Source organism: Alosa alosa, chromosome 2, assembly GCF_017589495.1.
Source record: "Alosa alosa isolate M-15738 ecotype Scorff River chromosome 2, AALO_Geno_1.1, whole genome shotgun sequence".
In the NCBI taxonomy this organism is placed as follows: Eukaryota; Metazoa; Chordata; class Actinopteri; order Clupeiformes; family Clupeidae; genus Alosa; species Alosa alosa.
In genome coordinates, this window is record NC_063190.1 from 1,545,330 (window position 1) to 1,564,663 (window position 19,334).

General features: G+C 41.2%; 1 protein-coding gene across 6 annotated transcripts in view; it reads left to right on the forward strand.

Moving 5' to 3' along the window:
* LOC125290072 (glucose-6-phosphate exchanger SLC37A4-like) overlaps positions 1 to 19,328 on the forward strand; it is a 71,729-nt gene extending 52,401 nt beyond the window's left edge. For all 6 annotated transcript variants that reach the window (XM_048237090.1, XM_048237091.1, XM_048237095.1 and 3 more), the window contains 5 exons: positions 8,997 to 9,082; positions 9,180 to 9,293; positions 9,383 to 9,448; positions 17,133 to 17,271; positions 18,773 to 19,328. In XM_048237090.1, the coding sequence (XP_048093047.1) occupies positions 8,997 to 9,082; positions 9,180 to 9,293; positions 9,383 to 9,448; positions 17,133 to 17,271; positions 18,773 to 18,939 (572 nt within the window). In that variant the 3' untranslated portion in view covers positions 18,940 to 19,328. The remainder of the gene's footprint in view (positions 1 to 8,996; positions 9,083 to 9,179; positions 9,294 to 9,382; positions 9,449 to 17,132; positions 17,272 to 18,772) is intronic.
* Positions 19,329 to 19,334: the final 6 nt, after the last annotated feature.

Genomic DNA, 19,334 nt, shown 5'->3' on the forward strand with positions numbered 1-19,334 from the left:
TGAGCACATATGGAGAAAACAAACATGCTAAATAAAGATATAATTACATTGTAACAATTTAACAATTCGTCCTTATGAAATCCAATGCAGCACGGTTGTCTTGAAACGCAATAGACAGTGTCGCCTAGCAGTTGAAAACATTCGGGGCTTAGCCCATAGAGTCTGGTTGCTGCTCACTTTTGATAAATTAATCCACCGCCTCTAGCCTCATTTGCGCCACATTGATTGAATATTTTGTACAATCATATTTTGTCAATTAAAGAATGTAAAGAATGACCTGTTGCCATCTCCATCTTGACATTTCTGTAAAAACGAACTATAGCCTAGTGCTGTGCTTGTGGAACGTTAAACTTCCGACGCCTCGAGTGCTGCTGGCATGCGAGCCACCTAGCAGAGTGGAGTTTTAAATAACAAGATGCATCGGTTCATGTACCTATGCTTAGCTAGTCGAAAAATTTGATTCTACAAAGGCAAAGTAGGCTAAGTAAACTCCAAACTGTAGGCTGAGTGCAGGGCAGACCTAAATCATAGCGAGAACACCAAGAATCAAAGGAAGTGTTCACCTACAGTCTGATGCCTCTCCAAACGCAGAGAAAAGAAGCGCAATCACGCCATTACGTTAAGACATGTTAAGAAAAAAATATTCATATTTTGCTGTAATCCAATCCACAGCGATCAGTAGACCTAGATGCACAAAAAGGGTCATGGTGTATCTAGCCAGATAGCCTGGGTGCCATTCCGAACTTAGTCCCGCCCCACGGGAAGTTCGGTCTGGCATTGCTCCATTGTGGGGCAAGTATGCTCGCCCTAAATCGGGCGGACCAATCAAATCAGGCTTTACGATGATGGACAGGTGAGCAACAGCCTGGTCTATCACGCCATCTGAGCACGCTTTAGATTAGGCTTATGTTTGAAACAAAAACGCTGTGGCTAGAAGGATACATGGCTTTTAAGGCCCCATATGGAAAATTCATATTATTTAATGAGTTTGTATCACTGAAAACGATTATTTCTGAAAACTTTGGCCAAAGTTGAGATGTGGGAAAACTGGTGGTTTCACTTTCATCAAGGGAAAACAGCGCTGTTGCATTGCGACATGTTCCCTCGTTTGTTTGAAATCTCTGATTGACCACCTGTTCGAGGGATTTGCGACAGCCTTTCCCAGCTGTTTAACATGTTTGTAGCATATCACTGTTCAACAGATTTATTTTAAAAACGGAGGGGATATAGGAGCAGAAGGATGGTTCGTGTGTTTTCTTCCTACACCTCACGGTAAGCTATTTTGTTGCTCTGATTGGTTAGGTCTATCCAATTGAGTGCAGAGGCATTCCCCCTGTATCGGTTGAAGCACCCCCCATAATTACGTCCCAATGGAGCAGTATCAGACTCATATTCTGACTAGAATTTGAGTATGACAACGTCAGGCTACTAGCCAGGCCTACGCGCGTCACATTCACCAGCCAGTTCCAAACAGGTGAACAAGGCTTCGCCACTTTGCTGTTTAAACAAAGTGGAATAAAAAGTCCAAAACTACACACAACGCAAAATCAATTAGGCTAGTAAGCTGACAGGACATTTATATACATGGCATTTAGGCAACCTTTATTGCAATGTTGGCACGGCAAGATGTCCATACTAGTGCAACAGTAATTTTCGTTTTTTGCGTCCTGCATGCATCGTCAGGTTGGCCGTAATGTCGCTTTCGATGTGAAGGATCGTAAGAGAAGAATACCTGGCTGCTCCCATCATCAACCGCAGCCCGTTCCTTATATTGTTATTGTTTTGTGTTATTTAAATTATTTTTAAAATATCTGGTCATGCCAGACGTATTTCACTCATTTTTGAAACAATGCAATTACCCGTCAAAAATTGAAGAAAAGGAGAGTGCTGCGTTGGGTCAATTGTTTGAAGAAAACATCAGGTGCTCATCAGAAAGGACATGAGAACTTCAATTTTTAGCTTGTGACTATCCCTAAAGTGTGAAGGCCCTATAGGTTCCTTGTTGAAGGTGGTAGTCTTAAAAATCCGAGGCACACTGATGTTGATGAAAAGTTAAAAATCCTTTATTTTAAGGGATAACGCCTACGTGTTTCGACTGCAAATCAGTCTTCATCAGGGCAAACTTTGTTACTTCTTACAAAGGTGCTTTTAAAATGGATTCCATGTCATGTGACAAAGTGGAGTGGCCAATCAGAATCAGTGCATTGTGAAATGCTTTTGAAACATAAAAGTCCCATCACCATTTTGCACAATAGACAATATACAATAACAAATAATAACAGAAAATAACAAAACTGTCTACTATCTAATAGGACCCAGATAAGCTCTCAGTTTCAAAAATGCATTGAGAGAGGCCAAGTCCTAATGGCAAAGTGCCTGGATACAGACAACTATAGGTGCCTGAGCACAGGCAAACAGGTAAACATTGTGTAGCCTTTGAATATTAGAAGACTATGGCAATGTTCATTAAGAGTCATCACATTCAGTAGCAGTATCACATATAAGGCAGTCCATGATATAACATTACAGACTTAAAAATAAGACAGTAGGCAAACAAGGGGTACTTCATAGAAAATGCAATTACCCGTTTCCACCAGAGGGGGCAGTGCTCCCCCTACCCCCCCACTAACTCCGCGTATGGCTTTACACCACTTCCAGAACAGGGCATCTTCTCAACATGCTCAACAATGACGACACAACTGTTAGAGAACTATCACGCGAATCGCTATTTTTACATCTACAGTGTCGCAAATCCAGCTGCTTCCACAAACGAAGTCTTTTTTTGGATTTAAACTAAAACAGAACGGAAAGCTAGATATCAGAGCAGCCGGATTCGGAGTGCGCTCCGACTGGCTAGATGTAAATGACCTCTGCCATCGCACGGGACTACAGTTGTCCTGGCTGGAACCTGACGGAGCAGTAGTCGCTCTCAACGACAGTATAATCACCGATCCGCTGGTTTCCACCCTGGCAATCCTCAATAAAGACAATACATATCACTAGCTTCAGATTAAACATGCAAGAGCCTCAATTCTTCACCTTAGACAGACCCAAAGCAGACAGCACTAGACGGGCCTCAGACTGCATGGAAACTTGCCTTACTCCAATTTGCCGACCACTCAGTGTCTCATTCTGTCCTGACAAACCCTTAAATCTCAGATGACATCCTAATATTCATGATTAAAGCAAGACTACAGTGTCTCCCAACTAGGTACAATCTTGCAACATGGTACCCATCAAAGCACAAACCCTACTGTATATTACACCCAACTCAGCAAGAAAATGAAACCGTTGCTCACATACTAAATGGATGCTACAACTACAAAGGACTGTACAGTGGGCATCGCTTTCAAATGACCACTTCAGTCGCGCATTACGTGGCGTGAAGCTTTAGTACCACTTTCAGCCACTGTGCGTCGCTCTGCCACTGTACATCGCTCTGCCTGCCGCCCCTACTGAAAAAGCAGGAGACTTGCCGAGAGTAATCCCATGCATAATCAAACATTACCTCGATTTAGGCTACTTGGGTATGTCTTAAGGCTTGACTACACGGTGGTAACGAAAATCGGAATCGAAATTTGCTGTCTACATTATTGTCAGTGTTGGGGTAACGAGCTACATTAAATCAAAACAGTGGTGTGATAATTGAGCCAGTAGAGAAATAACTGTTCAGAATGAATCTGTAGCCTTGGGTAGGCTTCTGCAGAAAACAATGTTGTTGCCGATTTAATACTATCTGGCGACGTTTTTAACAGGCTACACAATAGAGGCTTAGACAACTATGACCCACGTTTTGGTTTCGTAAATTAATTGGCCCTACTTCTTGACTGCAATGTAGTCAATTGACTGCTTGACATGTCATTTTTATTTTTCTGTACAATAAACAAATACATCTGCTTTAATGCCGCAGAATTACATTCATATTTGGATGACTTCTGCAGACGCGCAAAAAAACACTGCCAGGCCATCCTTAAAAATATTTTCGTTTGCCGTAACCCGACCGACCCTGTCAATTTAGAACCGACCCAAATATTTATTTTTTCCCCCTTTTAGTCCGACCGACTTGCCGGTTGTAAACTTGCGTTAAGACCGACCGATTTTACTCTAAACAACCAATACAAATAAAATACTATTTATTTTAGTAGGCCTAAGTATTGTGAATATAAATTGCCTACATACAAACGTAGGCTCTTGTCGTGGAAAAACTAGTCCACTTTGGAATCCACTAGCAATTTATCACTTGACTATTACTAATTAGCACTCTGGGACAAGGCGTCCGAAGGAGACAGAATAGACAGGAGATCTCCGAAGACTGCTGAATCTTTATTCACCGTATTGCAGTGATAATCCAGTCTAAACAATGTTCAGACCAGGTGTCAAGCAATAGGGTGAGGTGAGATGTCATCAGATGGTGGCCCCCGATGAGATCTGAAATCAAAATGGCTGCGGCCTATCTTTTATACTCCTTAACCTTGAAGTTGGGCCTTCTCGCCTCCCTCGAAAAACACCTGTTGGCCTATCAGCATCCACCAAGGTTACGGATATTGGTGGGACCCCTTGTCATATCATGCATAAAAATTATATGCAAAACTGTCTGATTCTGTTTTTTTCCAGTTACCATTACCTCATCCTCTTGCTCTTGACCGTCTAGGCCCAGTGTCACTGTGCACTCATTCACCCCTCTCTTTAACACCTGGTCTGGTCTGCTTAAGATGTGTACAGGCCTTGAAGTCTCATAATAATTGCAGTAATATCAAAGTTTATAAAAAAACATACATGCATCCTTTAAGTCATAGAAATCCACCACACTCTCTTAAATAAAACCCTGTGGCGTCATCTCTACACCATTGGTTTACGCATGTCACACTATGGCCTATACGCTTCATTTCATTCACACAAATATCTCGACTCAACGCTTATTACTTGGCACGAAGCTCTGGAAGAACTGTGCCCAGAGTACACAACTGTTTTACCAGCACATTTAAATGACTTGACTAAAACCGTGCATAACTGGAGGTACACCTGTTATCTGAGCAGTCTGTATGTCCTCATTTTGCGATGTTTGAAAACCACTGGCTCGTAATCACAATAAATTACACGACAGTTGGATACTTCATCATGTTCCCATGCCTACATTTTGGTGAGTAGCATAGAGATCGTTAAAACAATAAAGTATGCCTCTCCGTTTGGGACATTGAAAACTTATATTTTTAATAGGGTAGACTACCGTCGGGGATGCTGACTTGCAAAGGCCTCGGGATAACACGTTATCTCCACTATCATCAGTCAATGCCTCCTTGATCAAAGTGGGGAATGAGTAAGTAAGTAGGTTAAATAATAGACCCGCCACAATGTGCGGTATGAGGATTTTTTACGAGCAAGATGTTTTTGGTGCTCTGCATGTTCTTAAATAACAATGATCATCAGTAGACTAATATTCGACCATTATTTTGTGTAAATGGGCTATGCATTGGGTTAGACACCAGGGGCCATATTCACAAAGCCTTTTATCTTACCACTAGGAGTAGGCTACTCCTAAATAGCAATAAAAGATTTTAGCTATAGGAGTTTTTTCTTATTAAGTTATTCACAAAGCCTTTCAGACCTAGGCTGCTCTTAGTAAGGGAAAATGACTACTCCTGAACAGATTCTGGAGCTGAGCGCTCTAGAATCTTTGACTAACAGTCTAAGAGTGAGCGAGTCTTCGTTGCTATGGATGACGTTATTACTCATGCACGAGCTTGACTGAAGTGACCACCTTGATTGGCTGATGATTGTAACGCGGGAATGATTCCAAACACCTCCCTTACGATGAGTGGCAGGTGACAGGTCTGAGAATGCGTGCGCTACACAAGGACAGAAGATTTAGAAGACTAAATGAATCAAGAGTAAGGCAAAACAAATAGCCTCGTAGCCTAATGAAACATACGGATTGATGTAGTATCTTTGTAACATTATTAAATTAATCTGTTACTATGCCTATGCCTACGTTTGCAAAAGAGAACATTTTAATTTGATTCACAATAATGTTACATTTAATTTATATGTTGACAATGAGTAGCCTAGTTTTGGTTGTTGTTGGTGGCGTTATTGCATGTTAGTTATACCTACAATGCAAAATTGCTTCCTCACGATTGGAAGCTCCTGTAGCCGCATAGGATTTCAAAACAGGCGAAATGCCACAAAACCGGTTTGTGAATAGGTCTGTGAGTTAGGAGTCCTCTTGACTTCTTTTAAGCTGTCACAGCTGGTGGGAAGGTGTGATTTGTTGGGGGCAGGGCCGGATTAACTGGGCACAAATGTCTGATGGCCCCCTGCCCCCAGTCAACGTGAATCGGGTGGTCAGTTAATAGGCTATGCCGAAATAGTTTTCAACATTTTGAATATTAGTGTCGGGTGAATTAGGAAATGTTCTCAAAGTAGCCTTATGGCTGAAAGCTGCTTGGGATCCCCCCTGTCAAGCAATATAACCATACAAACGCGCGCACTCATTGTTTCAAAAGGAGTAAATTCGGCTTTGTCAGAACTGAGCTGTGGACGACACGGCACGGTATGCCCAATTGAAAATAAATTAACATAGCGCAACACAGACCCTGCTTCTCCCGCGTCAGTCACTGACATGAACGAAACACAGAACCCGCTTCTCTCACGGCAGTCACTGACAGTAGCCTAGAATAAATGCATGGGGAAAAAATCTTCCCACAAGGACAGAAGATTTAGAAGACTAAATGAATCAAGAGTAAGGCAAAACAAATAGCCTCGTAGCCTAGTGCGTAATTCCAAGTAGCCTAGTGCGTAATTCTGCTTCATAAAGTTGAACAAATACATTTGCTTATTTCACAGAAAAATATAAATAGCCAGTTAGGGTCTACAGTGCAGAGTTGGTAAGTTATGGTAGGCCAACTTGGAGTGAACATACAAACAGGGTAAATTCTTTCTCTTGTAGCTGAGTAGCCTCAGGTGCGCGTGAGACATAAGGCCGAACATGCAAGCCAATGAATCGTGCTCTCCACGACAATCACGGCGTTAAACTTAAATAGGTTAACATCACTCTAAGTTAAGCCTTCAAGCAAGGAAAACGATGATTTGAAGACATCTGTTTCGTTGGAAGGGCAAGGGATAGCAACAGGGCAACACAGAGACAGGCCCCGATGGGGGGCTGTTATGAGAGTATTAAAATATGGGATATTCTACGGAAAACATTAAAACGGCAAGACAGCGGGGGAAGTTAAAATATGTGAGAAACATGGAAAAAGTTGGCATGCATTGTTTCGGTCCCCGTGCACAGGAATTATTTGTCATATTATTAATCACATATGATTATTTGTGAAATTGTGCAAACAGGCGCAACACATTTGAAAATGAAGGACTGGTAGCATGCAAGCTCACGGAAAGATTGATTTAAGAACGTTATCACAGTGTGTGGCTGTGGCATAAAGCAGCTTGGGGCAGGAAGACAGCGACAATTGGCAGGGAGGGTCATGTCTTTTTTAACAATTCTGTCGGAGGGTCATTGAACAATTTCTAGCAGGCAAGGGAGGGTCATGCAACTTTTGACTGAAGAACTCAAAATTCCTCCGGTGGCCCCTTCAATAAATAACGAACAGTCCCTAGATTGCTGCTGGGCTATATGTTTTGGTTCATGTCTGTTAACAACTCATTGCCGTCAAACGCGTAGCCTATCTCGCGGTTGCATCCATTACAAACAAACATGCAATGTGAACGTCTGGGATTGGGAAGAGCACTAAATGCTCTTCTGAATAAGCACGAAGTCAAACCTTTAAATGAAAAACACTCATCAAAACACATCAAAAAAATAAACCGCTAATGAAGTAAACTTGTGACCATCAAAAATCGTTTATCGCCTGTAACTCCGTGATAACAGGACGTAACAGGAAGGCATTTGGCTGAGCAACGGAGGTTAATATGCTCTATATTTTGTCCAAATGATGTCTGTATATCATCGTTGCACTCGGAGAAAACCAGAATGTTTCATTTGTCCTGCGTTTCTTTTACGGCTGCAAACGGGATTCACTCGCAGTTAACCAAATATTTCTTTATTAGGGCAGGGCAGGCATATTTCTGGCTATTAAATTATTTCTAAACCAGTCTGCTAAAGTCTGTAGTGAAGTCTGTGTAGGGTTTTCCAGGCTCCATTTCTTTTTACGAGACACCCTGCTCACTTGAGCCATCTACCGGTTGTTTGGGTTGTTGCAGCGTCTCACTGGGAAAAAAAAATGAAAGTCGCGTGATACCGCGTGATCCCACGCGCGGACCGCGAGTGAAGCTGGCCAAGTCGAAGCACTCTATGTGGTCAGACACGACCGCCTGGTCGATCTGGTTGCAAAGGATTTGCAAAAGATAAACTATGGACATGACAGAAAGATTTACAAGCACAGCACGGTAAAACTTAACTGGTTCCATCATAACACATCTCACAATGACTATTTTAAAAAATGTTGTATGTATGTATGAAATCTGTATTTATCGTTGAGGTGGGCTGCTGTTTTGAACTGTATATGGACACTTGCTACTATTCCAAAATATTGAAATATCAACCATTGGTAGATCTCATTCACCAACTTAGATACAACTGTAAACTAGTAACCCTGGTATTTGGAAGTTTAGGCCATGTCCATAAGAATGCAGGGGATGCAGTTAGGGGGGCTGCAAAAAAAGGAGGCAAAAATACTTGCAAAATTCTGCTCTGTTTCAGCCATTATGGGGAGCATGCAAATATGGAGACGGAGATGTTTTGTTTATACTTAATGTGCTGAGTATTATAAATGAAAGGACCTGTAAAAGCATGTGAGCCATGTATACCTGTCACCTTATTAATGACTCTTCCCAGAGTATTTGGATCTTGTTTCCCTTGCTTGCCTTTCAGATCCAAATAAAAGCATTCAAATGTGTGTGTGTGTTTGTGTGTGCATGTGTTTGGCTGGGGGATATGTGAAGTAGAATTGCTTAATTTGTACTTTTACTTGTCTTTACAGGAAGTTCTTATATGAGTGCCCTGGAGGTGGGTGGATTTCTTGGCAGCCTTGCAGCTGGTTTTCTGTCTGACAGAGCTGTTGCCCGGGTTTGTAATTTGTGTACCATTCATGTACATTCATCCATACAAATACATTGTCACAATGTGTGCCTTGCTGACACTTATTCTGTCAAATTGTCCACAGTATGGACTAAGTGTTCATGGTAGTCCCAGACATGGTCTTTTGCTCTCAATGATGACTGGGATGTATGTATCCATGTACCTCTTCCGAGTGACAATCACACCAGAGACCCCCAAAGTAAGGGCTAACTTTACACTTTGGCTCTAATAATGCTGAAGGAAACAACTGATATTTCTTGTTACTCTTAACTGCTTATCTGATTTTAGGATGATGTTCTCTGGGTTGTGGCTCTTCATCCCATCTCTGTTCTCATCGGTCTGTCTGAAAAAGAGGTATCAGAACATCATAGTTCTTCTACTCTATAGTCTCTCATTTTGCAGGAACGAAAACAGCTAAAATCCCTTGGATCAGTTTTGACAATGTTTTAATCTCTTACTAAGGATGTTCTTTCCATCAGCACTGATTTCAGCTTTATCAAACAGGAAAATACACTACAAGTCAGGAAAGGAAAAGGAAAGTATACGCAGCACGGAGTGACTCGTAGTCTGGACTGTGCTGGTGGGCTGGCTGTCATACAGTGGGTCCCCGTTAAGTTTGGACGGGTTCCTTCAGGAATCATGATCCCCATTTTCTCAGCAGAAATGGCACAAACTGCAGTTGACACAAACAACCACAAGGTGTCACTTTGGAGTTCTGCCACTACTATTTTTGATGCGACTTGACTTACTGCTTCCATGATGCAGTTTCCAAGTCAGTAGAACAATCAGAGAAAGCTGAGCCATTACCAAACATATATGATAATACAATAGCGTGAGTTTATATATCTTATACCCTATTTGTCACGGTTACTTATAGATTTGATAGTGTAACGATAAGCGCATAAGAGCATAAGAGACTTTCAGCGGGGGGCCACGGAAACTTAATTTGATCACGGTAGTTTAAGCACACTTGACAAAACATTCTAATATGAAAATGTAGATGCAATTGTTGTAAGATGGTGCAGCTCCTTTAAGAAAGCACCATGCAAAAAGTAGGCGTGCTGGGCGCGAGTCATATTCAAAATGGAAAAAATAACACCGCAGATAAAACCAATTATCCTCATTCATTGCAACCGCAGCATGCCTGCTTGCCGACGTTTAAATAAAAAAGATATCAAAGCACCTTTTGCGTTTGAATGTAACACGAAAATTTTTTTAAACAGCTGGACAAATGATTTAGCTAATTGATTATAGCCTGTACACCAGCAATTGTTGAACATTTGGAAAAAGATCGCTCAGCTGTTGCCACAGTCACAGGCAATGTAGAAACATGAGAGCAGTACACACTTCCCCGAATGTGGATGTTACACTGTCATAATCTACCACCAGCCTTTTGGCAAGTTGAAAAATAGATGACTTCTGTGAAATCTCTGCTTTAAAGCAAGACCTAAATGAGAGGAGTTGTGTTGGGAATGTCGGTGCAATGTCCATGCTATAACGGTCTGACAAACGTACTGCCTTTTCAAGCAGTTCATCATCACCTGCGAGTTGAAGGATCATAGGACGTAAAGACTCAACCACATAACAAGTTTCCCGCATGCTTGCACATCTTTGGGAGAGCTGACTGATTATGATGACCAGAGTTGCATTAAATACCTGCACTTTGAAGTATCTCTCTGCATCGGTTAAGCGTTCATCTTCCGATAGTTCGTCAAAGTGACGCTTCACTCTCCGTGCTCTAACATTTTCAAATGTACTCTGAACCCCCATTTATTTGCGAAAGTGTCTGCTGTAGCCTTGGCCTGGTCAAAGGCACGCAGGTAGTCAGAAAGGACCGGTATAGAATTTTCCAGCAATTGCATTGCGGGGGTAGCGACGGAGGTCACAGGCCCTGGTGCGACTGCACTTGCTGCACCTACTAGGCCTAGTTCGCCACTGGGCGTGGGCGCTAATGTGTCTACTGATCATTCATGTGTGAAAGTCATTAGGCTGGAAGCTAATGTGTCTAAGCTCATTAGTCTACTTTCAATAGGCCTACTGTACAGCCTGAGAGGGGGAACATAACCTATAGCCTAGGCTACTGTAGAGTAGGCCTACAGTAGGCTACTGTAGGCTAAACAATCAGTTGTGAAAGTCTGCAACTAAAGTTTCCTAATGGAAGCTTAGCGTGTCTATTGAGCTCATTAGCCTACTTTCAATAGGCCTACTGTACAGTCTGAGAGGGGGAACATAGCCTACTGTAGAGTAAACAATCAGTTTACTTAGTTACATTTGTTTAGTTAAATCCAGTTTTCTACTCTATCTCCATGATATGCTTAGCCTATAGAAAGACGAAGTCGGGAAAGTGCTTCAGAGAAAACGTATTTATTGAAATAATGAACAGTCTACATTCTACATTCTACAGTCTAAATTTAAAGCACGTTGAATCCCTGGGAAGATCTGCGTGTTGTGCGGAGGAATTCGTTGATCTTATTGATGCAGTCCTTCAGTTCACTCCTCCCCATAGCCGGGAACTTTCGTTGTAGTGTTGAGACCACAAAGTTTTTCACATTTTGCGGCAGTGCTCGCTTGCCCTTCGCTCCATCCCAGTTGGTGGTTTTGCTCCAGGTTTTATAGTGTTCCTCTGTGACGATGGACCTGAAGAGCAGGCATCCGTATCTGCCCACTTGGCCGTAGCTCTGTTGGTGAATCTTAGCGTGGTGTTGACTAGGAACTTGGATGCTGTCGTTGAGTGTGACGGAGAGGGCCAATGGAGACATCTGCAAGGAGGACGTTTCTGGAGCTGGTGTCGAGGTGCACCTGGGGATTGGTCTCTCAGGCGTCGAATAACTTCTCTGCTCACGTAGCGTCGCCTGAAGTTCTCCGATTCCAGCTCTCATCTCCTGTAAAATGTCTCTGTGGCTCTCCAAGTGGCTGGTCTCTCGGAGTTGTTGAAGCTCTCGTTTGAGGTTTTTGACCTCCGCTTTCAACCGATCATTCTCGGCGTCTCTCTCGGCTACTCGAGCTTTCTCTGCAAAATGTGTGAAAGTCATTAGGCTGGAAGCGTGTCTACTGTCAGTGACTAATGCGAGAAGCGGGTTCTGTGTTGTAGGCTATGCATTTTTCCGACACTTGGCTGCAAGCTCCCCTCCCCCACCCCCTTCTTTCACAAGCAGTGCAGCTTTCTGAAGCGGTGCCTTTTGAAGCTAATGTAACAAATACCACCAATATTGTTGTGTGGCAATAAAAGTATCCAGGGTTTGCGTAAGTAGCCTAAATATATAAATAAATTAAGGACATACAATCCTTTACGTGAAAAAGCTTAACGTAGCTTAATGTCCCAAACAACAAGTCGTTTTATGCGCTCATTATAAAGAAAGTTTAACGTGTCCCAAAACAGCTGTCAATTAATCACCAAACGTCAAGGGGGTTGAGTCTGAATGACACCGAGTTTTAGACACTGTGTTTTTGAAGTTAAGAAATATTTTCGTAATAAAAATGGTAATTTAACCAATAAAGGCTGAAAAAATGTACAGTAAAACTAGGCTATACAGTACATGCAACCCAGCAGAAGACTATTATAGGCTATTGGCAAATCATTGAGCATCATTCACACATTGTATTCTGCACAGTCTCTACGCGGAGCTTAATGTATAGGCATACTGTAAATCATTCAAAATGTGTGAAAGTCATTAGGCTGGAAGCGTGTCTACTGTCAGTGACTAAAGTTCTGTGTTGTAGGCTATGCATTTTTCCGACACTTGGCTGCAAGCTCCCCTCCCCCACCCCCTTCTTTCACAAGCAGTGCAGCTTTCTGAAGCGGTGCCTTTTGAAGCTAATGTAACAAATACCACCAATATTGTTGTGTGGCAATAAAAGTATCCAGGGTTTTGCGCAAGTAGCCTAAATAGGCCTATATAAATAAATTAAGGACATACAATCCTTAAAGCTTAGCGTAGCCTACATGTAGATTAATGTCCCAAAGCGTCAACAAAGTCGTTTTATCGCTCATTATATATGGATTTCTATGAAAGCGTCGAAAACATCGTCGCTAAACCAAGAGGCAGAAAGCACCATAGAACAGCATAGAGCAATGCAAAAGAGCAAAAGAATAAAATGATTTTTTGTGCTGACAACTGCACCAATTCGAAATCACGATGGTTAGAGAATGTTAAATATGTTCAATATCCCTAACGGAATGCACGTCTTCGCCAAAAATGACAAAATACGATGTTATGTTAATAATGCAAATGAACGACACACTTTGAAATATAGTCGGAAATGAGATGTTATCATCATTGAGACAACAGGGGTATACGATCCGAATGTAGCTTACAGCAGCCGGCTATTTAGGTTAAGTTTATAACGTTGTGGACGGCCACCAAGCGTCTTCTGCCCGACGGCTGCGGCAGTCTTGAGTGACCGGATTCGTTTTCCTTTGTCATATGAATGCTGTCATTTTGTTAACATTACTGTTAAGGAGATGCTGTAGGCAAAGGCTATATTTCAACCTCGTTAGTGTCAGAACTATTCACAAGGTTTCTGGGCAGCATTTTTATGTTCTGTTAGCAAGCGAACTTCTCATGACTACCGACAAAGTAGCCTACTGCCAGCTGACGAAGCTCTCATTTTAAAACATTACTGAGAGACAGGCACTATACAATCAAGAAATCTTGCCACTGAATCCAAAACTATGTTTAACATTATGTACAAAGCTTAGGCTACAGTGGATTAGCATGTTGCAGGGGCTGCTAAAAAAGAGAAACGCACTGAAAACTTCGGCCAATCACAGCCCTTGCTGTCGAACGCGCCCGTCCGTTCGACCGTTAGAACGCCACAGCGGACTATGCTGCCCCCAAGCGGCTGCAGTTGTACTTACATGTCACCCAGCTGCGTGAATCACCATTATCGTGAATGAAGTGTCAATTTTTAACGAGGACCCTCTGTACATCACTTTGATATTCTGGTCAAAGAATTCCCAGTAAATGTCTCATCACTGAATAACAATTCAGTTGATGGCCTGGTGGAACACTGGTGTTGCCCCTCTTACTACCCGGCGCTTGAGAAACGCTACAAAAAATCTGGCCTCACAGTCCACTATTTGGCATTTAAAGACCATGTCAAGAACTATAGAGAGGCCCTCAGCAGGCAAAAACTCTCTACTAAGTAAGTAAGTATAAGTATATATACTCTTTTGATCCCGTGAGGGAAATTTGGTACTACTCCACACTTCCATAACCAACCATAACCAAAAAAATCATCCCAAAAGACTCTTTGATCCCCCCCAACCCTTTGACACTGCTGACCTCTGCTCCAGGTTCCTGGACTTCTTCCAGAACAAAGTGGACACTAGAGCTGTCAATCTTCCTCCACAATCCCTTTTGAATTTCATTCATTATTATTATTTTTTAATCAATTTATATTTGAATATTTAACCCTTAGAACCCTAAGCTGTTTTTTTTCAAAGTCAAAGTCTGCTTTATTGTCAATTTCTTCACATGTCAAGACATACAAAGAGATCGAAATTGCGTTTCCTACTATCCCACGGTGGAGACAAGACATATTTTACCAATTAGGTCCACAGACAAACATAACATTCAAGTAAACAATATAAAAAGTAAAAATAAGAAGGCACATACAATGAAGAAATAAGAGCAGCAAAATTTGGTAGAAATTGTGCAATTGTGCATACAGTAGACAGTCAATATAATAGCTGAGGTAGTTTTGTTTGACCTAAGTATGCAAGTGGCATAGTGGTGCAAGTTATGTAAGAGCAGCAGAAGTGTGTTCAGAAGTGTTCAGGACAACAGGACAACAACAACAAGTTGCAAGTGTACAAGTGGAGTAGTGCAAGTGTAGTAGTGCAAGGCAGCCATTTTGGGTCTAAAATTTTGGTTTTAGGGCATTTTCAGTCAATGATTTATTCTGGTCATTGTAAGTGACACACACACACATATTATATACAGTGGGCATCGCTTTCAAATGGCCACTTCAGTCGCGCATTACGAGGCGTGAAGCTGCGTGAAGCTTTAGTACCACTTTCAGCCACTGTGCGTCGCTCTGCCACTGTACACGCTCTGTCAGTAGCCTGACTGCGCCCCTGCTGAAAAGCAGGAGGCTAGGCTACCTTTAAACGTAATTGTTGCGAGAGGAATCCCAGCCTACGAATTCAATAACAAAATAAATCGTAATTAAACAGTACCTCGATTAAGGCTACTTGGGTATGGCTTAAGGCTTGACTACACGGTGGTAGCGAAAATCGAAATCTGCTTTTGATAGCCTACCGGTGCCGCTCCACAAAACGAAAAAATATCTTAATTTGCTGTCTATGTTATTGTCAGTGTTGGGGGGTAATGCAACTACGCAAATCAAAACAGTGTCTTAATTTGTCCTACTTCTTGACTGCAATGTAGTCAATTGACTGCTTGACATATCATTTTTATTTTTCTGTACAATAAAGAAATACATCTGCTTTATGCCGCAGAATTACATTCATATTTGGCTGACTGCAGACGCGCCACTTCCCTCCCCATATTCCAAGATTAAGATAGTAGCCTATACAAAAAGCACTTCATACTATCATAAAAAAAATCGTTAAAACGAATAGCTATTTGCAATTTGACAAAACACTGGTCCTCATTTTGCGAATGCGAGGACGATATGAGCCTGTTGCATTTAGTTAGATGTCCGAGTCACGCATAATGTTTGAAAACCACTGGCTCGTAATCACAATAATTTAACACAGACAGTTGGATAGCCTACTTCATCATGTCCCCATGCCTACATTTTTGTGAGTAGCATAGAGATCGTTAAAAAACCATAAAGTATGGCTCTCCGTTTGGGACATCGAAAACTATATTTTTAATAGACTACCGTCGAAGATGCTGACTTGCAAAAGCCTCGGGATAACACGTTTCAGAATGCCACACAGCTAGACAACGGGTTGCAGACAGACCGACATGTCTGCAAAGACTGTTTTTGAGTGACAATGTTGCAAATCTAATAAGATGATGCATCTTTCTACAAAATGGTTTGTCTTCTATAGCATTAAGTTATTCAATAGGCTAAACATATAACCTTACGTCAAAGCTTTAGGCTTATGTCATTTCGATCAGCTACAGACAACGAGTGTGATGTCACTTAGCTAGAGATTGAGTCACATCGTTGCAAATTTCAAACGATTATGCATCATTCCACAATATGGTTTGTCTTCAATATCAGGAAGTTATTCAACAAGCTTAACAATAAACATATAGCCTTAACTCAAAACAGCTGTTAGACTTATGTCATTTTGAGCTGTAGAAATGTCACATGTAGCCATGCCTAAATTCTGCTTACTTTTTTTGTGTTAATTATGTTAGGGATAATGCCCGACGAGGTGTCCATTATCAGAAATAAATGGACGACGCGGAGGGGTGAACCGTCCGACGCAAAGCGAAGTCCATTTATTTCTGATAATGGACGCATCGAAGGGCATTATCCCATTTATACCATGGTCACTTACAAAATAAATAAATATGAAATCAATTATTAATACTAAATGAGTTTTAGAGCTAAAATCGTTAGTTTTTTCAGCTGTTTACAGTTGATTCCATTGTTGCGAAGCCTGCCTCCTGGCTCAACCGTCGTCCTACTATCGTTGTTATAGGGGGGAAAATGGTGCTACCTAACTCAAGTTATCCTACGAGGGGCTAATGCAGCGAGGCGGCTACAAAGCTATGCTCTGGGGGCATCACTTAAACTGTGCCTTTGTGCCTCTTAAAAGACTCAAATATGTCATTACAAGTGCTGTGCAACATGAACAGGGTCTGTAATTGTGAAGAAACAGTATAGATCCAGTACAGACAGTCACATACATACATATTTGGATGGAGGACCAAAAATTACTATAGGATAAATAATTAAATGCTCACAAAACATTTGCTTGATGTTGATACATTTGACCACAATATAATTAATGTTTTCAGTTTGTTTCAACAAATGTTTTCAGTTTTCCACATGAGGTTGTATGTCATGGCCTTAGTGAATGCTAACCATTTAATTAATTTTGTTAATACAGATTTGGATACTTATCCTTGGAGCTGCCTTTGGATTTTCTTCTTATGGACCAATTGCCCTATTTGGAGTGATTGCAAGTGAATCTGCACCATCAAATTTCTGTGGAACTTCACATGCTATTGTTGCTTTGATGGCCAATGGTAGGTTATGTTATATGTATGTTGGAGTGTACAGTTGGATCAGTCCACAGGTCAATGGACTGTGTCAGGGGAAGCCATGGCCTACTGGTTAGGGCTTCGGACTTGTAACCGGAGAGTTGCCAGTTCGAACCCCGACCAGTGGGAACAGCTAAAGTGCCTTTTAACAAGGCACCTAACCCCTCACTGCTCCCCGAGCGCCGCTATAGCAGGCAGCTCACTGCATCGGGATTAGTGTGTGCTTCACCTCACTGTGTGTTCACTTTGTGCTGAGTGTGTTTCACTAATTCACGGATTGAGACCAAATTTCCCTCACGGGATCAAAAGAGTATATATACTTATAATTACTTATGTCTAATTCTAGACTATTACACACCAGTAAAACAGTTTCATGATAACAAAATTACATATAAGTTAAGAAAAAAAATATTCATACCCCTGGCAAATATTGATTTAATGTTGATTTTCTCTTGACCAATGTGTTTGTTCTGACTGCATATGCCACTGCCACTAAAGGTTGTAAGATAATGTGGAATGTGAAACATTAAAACAAAAAAAAAGAAAGCTTAAGTTTTCATCTTTTTTATAAAAATTGGCATGTTATTATTTATACCCTTTTTAAATAATCAGTGGAAACATCTTTATTTGCATTTACAGCTCTCAAAATGGTTCTACCTACCAAGCCTCTCCATGTCGCCACTATGAATGTAGACCACACATTTTTCAGACAATGGAACCTGATGACCTTCTCAAAGTAAATGGTAACACTAAAACATTAAGATTTCTGGAGGAAAAGATCAGGCAGTCTGCCGAAAGACCTGCCCCAATAGGCGGCATTGGACCATTAAACCACACAATGATCCAAAACATACAGCCCAACAAGGCAAGAAATGGTACAAAAGAACAATATCAACATTTTAGAGTGGCCCAGCCAGAGTCCAGACCTCAATCTGTCAAAAAAGTGAGCACAAGGACAGAGTGATGGCAAATAATCGTTTTGATAAAGAGAAAATCAACATTAAATCAATATTTCCCCGGGGTATGAATAATTTTGTTCTTAATTTACTAGGGATGTAACAATGCACCGTGAATCGGCTAGAAATCTATACAAATGTGTGAAGATTACAACTGGTTGAGATAAAAAAAAATGAATCGCAATGCAGATCTTGGTGGTAGTAGCAAATATTCAAATGAGAGCTTTGAAGGTTGAAGTGGAAAAGGGTTCCATGTGAACGGCAGTTGAACATTGGTCAGTCGGTCCTAAGGGATAGGCAAATGCCGTTCCGCAAAAAGACGTTTGTTTCATTTGAAAAATGTGTTAAGATATGGCTAAGAGGGTCTAACCAACCTTACGGAATTATTTGGAAACATACTATACTTAGCCAAGAATATTTTAGAAAACATAACAAGCCCTCAAAGACTATCATTCCTCTTCTCCACTGCCAGTTTTGTCTACACACTAAGGTGTTAATGAAGTGATTGTCTTTGTTTTTGTGCATTCCAGTTGGTGCATTCTTGGCTGGTCTTCCATTTAGCACCATTGCTAAACACTACAACTGGGACACGGCATTCTGGGTTGCAGAAATCACTTGTGCTGTAACAACGGTGTGCTTCTTCCTTGTACGTAATATGCAGACAAAAATGGGACATATAGTCAAAAAACAGGATTAATGTTCAAATCGACAGCCTTTATTACAACCCATGCGAAGTGAGTGGGTCAAGTATTGGTAAAATACTGTTGTTATTTGAGCAAACCACTGGCAACGTATTATAATTTTGTTTGACACAATAGACCTTTCACACAACTTCCGTATTTTTGGCCAGAAATTGGAAATCTCACCAACATAATGCTTTAGTAAGGCAGTTTATATCCTCTATACTATACATAGTACATTATGTCTAAATGGACACGCTAATGATTTGTCATTCTAGTTAACAGTTCAGTAACAGTTAGCCTGATGCTTATGGAAAAATTCCTTGTGGAAAAATGTTTACCCTTAATTGATTTTTTTCGTTTTGGTTTTTGAGTTTTCCCTCCACGAGTCTTGTAACATCGGCAAATGTAA